The 9,906-nt window shown below is 40.7% G+C and overlaps 1 protein-coding gene across 1 annotated transcript in view; it reads left to right on the forward strand.

Annotated features, from left to right (window-relative positions):
* CENPU (centromere protein U) overlaps positions 1–9,115 on the forward strand; it is a 45,635-nt gene extending 36,520 nt beyond the window's left edge. Inside the window, 4 exon segments of the mRNA XM_027837458.1 lie at positions 1,746–1,809; positions 2,371–2,586; positions 4,019–4,088; positions 8,997–9,115. Of these exon segments, the coding sequence (XP_027693259.1) occupies positions 1,746–1,809; positions 2,371–2,586; positions 4,019–4,088; positions 8,997–9,115 (469 nt within the window).
* Positions 9,116–9,906: the final 791 nt, after the last annotated feature.

A 9,906-nucleotide genomic window follows, 5' to 3' on the forward strand; every position in this document is an offset into this window, starting at 1 on the left:
TCATTTGAAATGATGCTGAATTTCCTTTTAGCCTTTTTTTGATATTAACTATTTTTGTGGCATAGTAGGTTGAGAGGTAGCCTTAGAATCAGAAAAACCTGGGTTCAAGTCCCACCTTTGATACCTCCTGGTTGTGTGACCTTAGGCAAGTGGTCACTTCTCAGTGCCCCAGGCTACTCTCTAAAAGGGTTATTTTTCAGAGAAGATGCTGATCTGATAAGGATAATCTGCTGGAACTTCCTCATTGGTTATTCCACATATCCATGAAATCACAGATCCTGTACACAAACCACCACCAGAACTTGTCCTAAGAAGTGTTAAAAATAACAAAAAAACAATTTTAGGATTCTTGGCATCCTGTCTGCCTCGTTGCCAGAAATGTTGGTGATGGAGACCGTGTAGTAGTAAGGGCTGTTCTGTGTCTTAACACGTTTCCTGGGTCCTCAGAGCCAAAGATGTCATTATGTAGTCCTCAGCCTTCTGTTGTTGGCCTTCCCTGTACTTCCTGATATAGTCCATCCCTTGGACCATGGTTGAAGACATTCTAGCTTATTAGAACCTCCTAGACCTTGCTGCCCTGGCATTGACTCTGAGAAACCTGGTCACCTTTTTGGTGTGACCATCGAAGGATGAGTTTTAAAGACCATGCTTTGGTCCGTTTTTCCCTCAGTGCATCTTCTTCAGTTCTTGAAGTCTTTCCAGTGTGGTCAGACCTGCTGGAGCTGGGGCTTCAGTGGCAACAGCCTACTTCTGGACAGGGCTCAAGGTATTGTCACAGGATGTTAGAAAGGTTGACTGACTTGGGTGTTTCAGAATTCGACTAAGCATTGATCAGTTGAAATGCTTGCTGATTAGCTAAAGATGGACATGTAATCAGCATTTCTGTTGCTTGAGGTTCTGGAGAAGAATTGTTCTGTAGTATTCTATGGAAATCTTGCTGATAATATTAAGGCAAAAGTCTGCATAGTCCCTACCCCATGAGAATTCATGGAATTCAAAATAATGATTTTTTTTTTCATTTCAAGGCAAGGGCCATGGGGACTTGCCTTTTAGAAAGAAAATTTATCTAGTTCTAACAACATCTGGCATATGATCATAGATTTAGAACTGAACAGGATCTAATTCAACCTCTTCGTTGTGTAATTAAATAAATTGAGGCCCACAGAGGGAGGAGTAGCTTATCTACTCATCTGTAGATGAGTGTAGAACTGGGATGAGAAGCTAGTGCTTCTGACTCCCAAACCCTTTTCTCCTCTGGTTGGATTAACCATTAATTTTTTTGAATTCTTTTTGTTTTTTGAAAAGAGGCACAGCATATTCCTTTTCTATTGAAGTAGGAGAACTCCTTTGGTAGATGAGACAAGTGCTTCCATGTTAATGCTGAAGAGGTTTGACCCCATGCCCAGTAAGGGACTGTGTGTGTGTGCGAGTCTCCAGTGTTCAGAGGAGTGCATCACTAGGTTAGCCAACAAGGGATGATGTTTGTGAACCACAGCAACTCATGAAGATCACCTAAGAAGGCAATTCAGCAGGGTCCCAATCTGCATTGGTGGAGGGAGTGCCCATGTCATGGATGGAAAAGATTTCATCCTTAATTACTGACATCTTCCCCTAATTAGTCTGACTTAAGGAAGTAGTATTACAAGATTTACATACAAGGTCTTGGTGTCTTAACGACATGTAGAGGAACTACATGGATAAAAGTTGTTTTGCTTAAAATTTGCATTTCTTCTTGTTTGGTGCAGCGTGGAAGTGAGTGAAAGTCAACCTGAGGAAGAGGAGGGTTCTATAATAGGGAGAACAAAAAAGGTAAGTAAGGATGTCTGCCAGCCTTGCATTTCAGATTCTGTTTAGATGGTGGCTGTAGATAAAGACTTGGTTTGATAGCTGCAGCTTTGTTGTGAAAAGGAATTTCCACTTGAGACATAAAAGAGCATTTTTTTGGAAAAGGGAATATTTGGCTGCTACACATTGGAATGCAGTTTTTATTTAACAATAATCTTGTATTTAGATAGCATTTGATTAACAAGATGCTTTACAGCTACTGCCTCATTTGATTCTCTTAGCTTAGTCTGTACAGATGTTATTATTTCCATTTGGCTGAAGAGGAAATTGAGTCAGAAGCTAGTTGACTTTCCCAAGGTGATGCAGCTAGAAAGTAGCAGAGTCAGGACCTGCCAAACACCCTCATAAGTGACTAAAAAATAAGTTCTGAAAACTGGGTCAGGGCCTATGAAGTCACATTGAACTGCTGGTAACTGCACAGCTCACGTGTGACCATTGGTGTACATCGCCAGCTTCTCAGAAAGTTGAGTTTTTAGTCGTGTTAAATGATGTTCATACGCAGTGCTGCTGTTGATTTTTATGTAGGCATCAAGGAAATCCAAGCCAATAGCTGATGATTCTGATTCAGAAAGCATTTCAGTCAGAATAACACGTGTGGTAAAGGGGATGAGAAAGGAGAAAGTTAAAGCTTCCTCGACTGTATCTTCTGCAAACCTTCCAGAGAAATCTGCAGAATCAGTGTTTTCTAATGAACCCTTCCATGTCGCTGAGAAAGTATCACTTGTCACCAAGAGTGAAGCGGTAAGAGATTGTTCAGTCTTTGGCCATTACTCCTCTCTGTGTTGTCTCCCTTTATTCAAGTGTAAGTTATGGAAAAGATGGCTTATTGGAAGGGAGGGAGCTGATCCACCTGCCATGCTGCCACTCCAGCAAAAACTGGAAATGTGCATCAGGCTAGATAGTTATCAAGAAAACCAATGAGAAACTTTTTCCACCCCGGAACTGTAGAAAAAGCCAGTGTTTCTACAGGTAGTAAAAACGAGGATCTATCAGAAAAGACAGTGATAGTGAAGTCAAATAAAACAAGAGTTTCTCCAGCAAGATCAGACATGCCCGTAGCCAGCAAGGCTCTGTATCCAGAGGCAGGAACAGCAGACCACTACTAGAAATCCTAGAATAGTGGAAAACCCAAAGTGTGAGCCTTGGAATCAATCAGCTGGGACCAGAAGTGGCCTTCTGGGTGTGGCAGTCTTAGACTGGGACTTTGAAGGCCCAGGGGCTCTGAGATCTGTAGTACTCTGTCCCAAAGTGCCACAGAGGGCTTAAAACCTATTAGTATTCTTAATATAGACCCACCCCAAGAAGTAGGAGGTCAGGGTGGCACCTTGGTGACCCTGGTTGAGACCAAGCAGGACCAACCACCCCAACCAAAAGAGCAGCAAGTGAAGCCTGGCCCTGGCACACAATTCCGATGTAGGAGCTAAAGCTGGAGACATGAGTGACCAGAAGACACTGACCACTACAGAGAATTACTGCAGATCCAGAAATACCTAAAAACTTAACTTAGAAGAACAGAGTAATTTTACAACTGCAGGAAGAGACTCAAAGGAAGAAAATGGATATTCCATAAGAACTGCATGAACACATGGAAGAAATGAAGCAAGAGAGTACTAAATGAATAAAAGCTCTGGAGGAAAGAATCTGAGAATAAACAGTTTAGAATAGAAAGTGGTAAGACTTACCCGAGGAGTGGGCTAAATAGACCATACAGAACTCAGTGACTATGTCAGACCATAAGATATATTAGAACACAATCAAAAAATTAAGAAATAAAAGAGAATGTAAGGTGCATGCTGTCAAAAGCAGCCGACATAGAAAACAGATTGAGATGATCGTTGGATTCACTGAAAATCATAAAAAACCCAAAACCCTGGATGTTATATTTTAAGAAATTTAATTGAAAACTGGTCAGGTTTATTAATATCAGAGGGTAAAGTGAGAGTAAGAAGAATCAAGAAATGTGTTCCTGAGCATCACACACAAAAGATAAATCAGTTAAACGTCACTTATCACAGTTTCAAAATATAATTTAGTTTTTACCAGTCCTCGTCTCACACTGGAATAAGTGTAGGAGAATGTCTAATGTTCTCTCTACTTACTGCGTTGCCTTTTTTTAACTTCTCAGTATGTTTTTTGTTGATTGCATCTGTTTCTTAAGTTGCATTCTTTATAGAAGGCTCCTCGGAAGAGACGGACCTCTCGTGAAAAGAGGGAGAAACCTCGGAGTCAGCCATTCAACTCAGGTAACAAATAAAGACTATTGTGATTTTATTATTGTTATTTGGGAATTCCATTCTGGGAAATAAATTTAAATATTTTATTTATGGATAAGGCCTGGACCTCTGGTTTCATTGGCGTAGGAAGCTTCCAGGGGATGAAATCTCCCTCTGTCCCTTGTGCTGATAATGGTAAGACTGGGACGCTTTCCAAGGAACTACTTTTCCTTTTCCTGAAGGGAGAAGATGACCAGGAGTGATAGTGCTGAGCTGATACTCTGTGGTTCTGTCCCACCTCCCCATCCTTAGTAGTGACTTTTGTGATGAAGCCTGGATTTGGAGCCAAAGGATCTGGGTCCAAATCCTGTATTGCCATTTACTCTCTGGGCAAATCATTTAATCTCTGTGAGTCTTAGCCTCCTCATCTGTAAAATGAGGGCATTGGACAGCATGAACTCTGTGCTTCTGCCAAAGTTCCTGAGCAGGTCTGTAAACTCCTTTCCCCTCTGTTCCCCTTTCCTCACCAAGTGTGTTATCTTAGGGGAGAATTCTTAAAAGGATACTCATTTTAAACCTTGTTTCGGTCAAAAGACGATATTAGAGAGCCTCACCTTTCTCATTTGTAAAATGGGTTTAATAATACTTGTACTCCCTATCTCAGAAAGTTTCTATAAAGAAAATTTTTTGTAAACCTCAAAACACTATATGAGTGGTCACATATTGAAAATAAATTAAAAACAATTAGATTAAATTAAGTTTTTTTTCATATCGTATGTGAAAGACTTGCCCTGTTTTCATACTGTTCATTCTTTGGCTGTTTATTTTAAATGAAAATATATTAGCCATTAATTATGAACTCCCATCAATGGTGAGTTAATAAGTTTAAAAAAAAATTGGACAGTTTGGGCACTGTTCTTAGATTTAAATTAGCTGCATCTGAGAATATCCTTCCTGCTGTCTAGGAAAATTGCACACAACATGCTCAGCTCCCTCTGATTTTAGCCATGAAAATCCAATGGGAAAAAAGCAGAGTCTTTTTACATGACAACAAAACCAGAAGAAAGGCCGGTCTGTGAGCACGTTGTCAGGGTCACAATTCTGAGAAGCAGAGCTGGGCTTTGTAGCCCGGAGTGGAGGGAGGCGTGGTATCACTGGACTTAGCCACTGCCTCAGCTTGTCCCAGGGAGCTGCCAGTGCTACTGCTGCTAACCATTGGTTTATCTGGCTTCACCTCAAGTCCAAGGCTTTTAGGTCATTGTCAACAAGAGAGGGCACCTAGAATCTGGCTCTGGCTCTGACCTCAGTTTGACTAAAGCTCCCCTAGGCCAAAGTCTGCTTATCTGTAAGACAAAGGGCATGGACTACATCATTTCCTTTAAAAAATAGTTTTGGGATTGCCTTTTATTTTTAAAGTAGAGTAATTGACCCTTAACTATATTCTCCCTGCTCCAACTGAGCCCTTCCATACAACGACAAAACCAAACCAAAGCCAACTAATGGACCAGCTGCACACACCACATGGCGCGTGGGTCCCCACCTGTCTATGAGAGGACAAGGGGAAGTTTCCCTGTCTGTTTTCCAGGACTGAGTGTGCTGTTTTACATTATTGTGGTCACTGTGTATGTCACAGTCCCCTTAGTCCTGCTTTTTTTACTCACTTTTATTTCACATAAGCCCTTCCACACTTCTCTGAATTCAAACTTTCAACATAAGATAAAAGAGTAATACAAAGCTGTGTCCAGCTGATAGCAGTGCTGTGAGAGTTCTCAGAAAGAAGGTGGGATGGGACAGTGGATTTTTCCCCTTTATTATTGACACGAAATGATTTCCAAATATCCTAGAGGAGACTCGGCACATATGCTTGGAGTTTGTGGCAGACTGTTTTGGCTCTGCTCTTTGAAATTCTCATTTGCTTTCCAGCATTTTGCTTCTAGATTTTCCCACATTTAGAACCGAGCCTCCTTAAGACTCAGCTGCAGTCTTCTGTGTGAAGCCTTTCCCAGTTCCCCAGTTGTTAGTACCTTTCCCCTAGAATTGCTTTGTATCTGCTTTGTGTGCATCCTGTTTATATGTACATGTGTAAGCAGGGCCTTTTCATTTTTGGTTTATATTCCCAACACAGCCCAGTGCTTGACACAGAAGAAATGCTTACTTAAATAAATCCTTGTTGATTGATTAATTGGTTTCTTGGAGACAGGGACAGGAGCAGTGATGAAGGGAACTTTTAATAAAGAAAATCCTTTCAGCCAATGACAGTTGATCCCTCTGAAGTTTGTAGTGTTTGAGAGCTGCCTGAAGAGATTAGGTGGCTTGCCCTCATCCCATAGCCAGGATGCGTCCGAGGTAGGACTTGAATCCAGATCCTCCTGGGTTTCAAGGCCTGCTCTCTATCCACTGTGGTTGGTTCTTTGCTGCACAGTAATAATCTTCCATTCCATTCCTATACCAGTTTGCTCTGCCATTGTCCATTCAGTGGGCATTCATTTTTGTTTGTGGTTTTTTAGTTATGACAGAGCGTTGCTATAAATGTGTTATTATATATATGTCAGGATTGCTCAGAAGCCTCTATCTCAACTTCCACTTGTCCTGACAGGTAAGATCCCCAGTGAACCAGCTAGAGTCAGATAGCAGAGTCTGGCAAAAGACAAGAGAGTATTCCAGCTAAACCCTGTAGTAGCAGGGCTAATAATATAGCTCACAGTTCTATGACTGGCATGCTTTCTGCCATGACTATCAGTTAGTCATATTTAATTAGCTTTTAGAACAGAGTATTTCCTGAGATGGTGTACCTGGTATAGTTCATACAAAACATCCCCTTGAAGTCTATGATGTACTTTTCCACAAATACACAGAGTCCAGGGGAAGGTGGGCTCATGCATAGAGGGCACCTATGGCCAAGGGGTAACTCACAGCTCCTGGAACTACTTTTGCTGGGTTTCTCAAAATATTCCCCTAAGGTATTTCTATAAGGTGTATATAGTTTCTCTGCAGGGTCCTTGTAGACCCTTGAATCTTCATCATGACCAGTCTCTGAGCTGCTGGTGAAGACACTGCCAGAAGCTCCTCCTGTCCTAGGGATGCAGCTAGAACACCAGTGGAAAGTGCAATTTCACTGGCCCTCCCGGATTGATGAGATCCTTCTCCAACATTGGGGGCGGGGTGGAGGAGAATTCTCGAAGGGGAGACTGGGACTGAGAGAGGTTTGGGGCTCTGTGACTCCCTATCTCCCAATCTATACTTTCTCAGGGGTTTAGCTAGAATACTCTTTGCTCTCTTCTGCCAGACTCTACTGTCTGATTCTAGCTGGTTCATTGGTTTTATATAGATCCCAGAAGGTATGACCAAGTAACTCAGCCAATTTGAGGTGAATGCCTGTCTTGTAGTGCCCAGGCCTTGTTCACACCTAGTGAACAATCCAGTTGTGTTCTCACCTGATAAATGTATCAGGGCAGAATCTTCTGGGTTACTTTAAATAAGAAAATACGGGCAGCTAGGTGACTCAGTGGATAGAGCTCCAGCCTTGGAGTCAGGAGGACCTGAGTTCAAATGTGGCCTCAGACACATGACACTTATTAGCTGTGTCACCCAGGGCAAGTCACTTAACCCTAATTGCCTCACCAAAAAAAAAAAAAGATATAAGTAGGACCTTTTTGCTGTTGCCTTCCTTGGGGGATATGCAGATAACATCTTTGGGTCAAGGGGTACAATTTAGTAAATTTTCTCACCTAATTATAAATTGATTGCCAGAATGATTGGACCAATTCACAAGACCACTAACAGTATGGTAGTATACCTTTAGCCCCTTCAACATTGACCATTTCCATTTTTTAATCATCTTTAAATGGGTATGAGGTAAAACCTCAGAATTGGTTTTATTTGCATTTCTTTTATCAAGTGCTTTGGATCAAACTTGCTTGTGGTTGAACATTTGATTTTTTTTTTTCCTGAAAACCATATCTGGTGACCACTTAAGTATTAGGAAATGGCATATTTGTGACAATTCCTTATGTATCATAAACATCAGTTTATCAGAGATATTATATTCGAATTTTTTTTTCTTACATGACTTCCTCCTAGTCAAGCTGTTTCGATTTTGTGCAAAACCTTTTTATTTTTATGTAATTGAAGTAGTCTACACTATCTTTTATAATATTATCTATTGCTTCGTTGGTTAGGGATGCTTCTCCTTTGCTGTAGTTACAAAAAGTGACTGGGTTTTTTTGTTTTTTAAACAATGTGATCTTTTCTATTTAGGATTTGTATCATGTGGAGCTTTTTGTGCTAAGTGTAAGGTGCTAGTTTAAACTTTATTTCTGCCAAATTGCCTTTCAATTTTCCTGGCAGTTTTTATTCATTAGAGGAGCCTTTCCCCAGTGGTTTGCATTCTTGAACTTTTTGAAAATGGGAATCTTCTCTGCTTATATTCTTTCTAGATCCTAGTTCTTGTGGGCAAGGATTGTTTCACTTTTGGTTTTATAGCCCTAGGGCTTGACAACAATGCCTTACACATAGTAAGTGCTTAATAAATGTTTGTTGATTGATTCTCGAATTAACCTAGGGTTTAAAATATGGAATGAATTACAAAGGGGAGCTTTATGGGTATCCCATTCTTGGCCCAGTATTATCAGAATTTTAAGAATATTAATATGCAAAAAAAAAATATCAAACTAGAAGAAAGACTAAGGCTGAGAAGATGGTATGGTGTTCAGTAAAGCAAGAGCAAGGTAGCAAGTGTTTAGGACGAAGGACACATGGTTCTGGGGAGCCACAATTTAGATGAATATATATGTGGCTAATGGGATTTAGAGCTAGAAAGGACCTTATCTGTCATCTAGTCCAAGGGAGACTAACTTGCCCAGAATCACACAGGTCATCAGGAGCACAACTGGCATTCAACAACTTGGAAGAGTACTGTCATCCTTTTTTATATCTTAGTGATTTCTCTGACTCTGTATATTTGGTTTCCAGAGAAGAAGAAAAGGTCTGCCAGAGATACAGCAAAGTCGCGTATTGTTTTATCTGCATTTGAGGATGTTCTGTTAGAGTACAAGTAAGTCGGACTTTTTTCCTTCTGCACAGTAACAGTGATACTGTCTTCTTTGTCTTCAATAAGAAGTTATAATAATAGGAAGAATAAGTTGTGCTTCTAAGTATGTGATAGTGGAAGATATAGGAGGAGATAGCATCACCAAGGAAGAGTGTGTAGAGAGAAGAAAAGGACTGGGGACAGAAGCTTACTTAGTAAACACTCACCTTATGGGCTGGAGAAGAGTATGAAGAATTATCAAAGGTGATGAAGAAAAGGGAGTGCTTAGAGAGATATGAGACCAGGTTATCTCTGAAGTCAAGAGAAGAGAGCCTCTTCATAACAAGGGTTGGTTAACAGTGTCAAATGGTGCAGAAGTCAAGGAAGAGTTGAGTACGTCAAATCCAAGAGGGCCTTTGAAAGAGCAATTTCAGTAGTCACCGTGGTGGGGTGGAGAGGACCAGAATAACCATTGAGGTCCCTTCCCACTGATTCTCTGAAGGAAACAAGATTATAGTATAGGAAGTTTGAGGAGAGACCCTGGTGAAGTAGTTAGGACTTTTTCAAGAAGCTTTGCTGTGATGGGAGAGGAGACAAAGGGCAGTAATTTGGATTGTATAGAAAGATAATGGGAGACTTAACAATGAAACCTTGAATAATCAGTGGGTCAACGAACAAATCATAGAAACGATTATTAATTCTGTGAAAGAAAAATGGTAATGATGAAGCAACGTCAGAATTTCTAGGATGTAGCTAAAGTACTTCTTGGAGGACACGTACGTACATACATACATACATACATACATACATACATACATA

This window comes from Vombatus ursinus, unplaced genomic scaffold (assembly GCF_900497805.2).
Source record: "Vombatus ursinus unplaced genomic scaffold, bare-nosed wombat genome assembly UNPS02014821.1, whole genome shotgun sequence".
Taxonomy (NCBI): Eukaryota; Metazoa; Chordata; class Mammalia; order Diprotodontia; family Vombatidae; genus Vombatus; species Vombatus ursinus.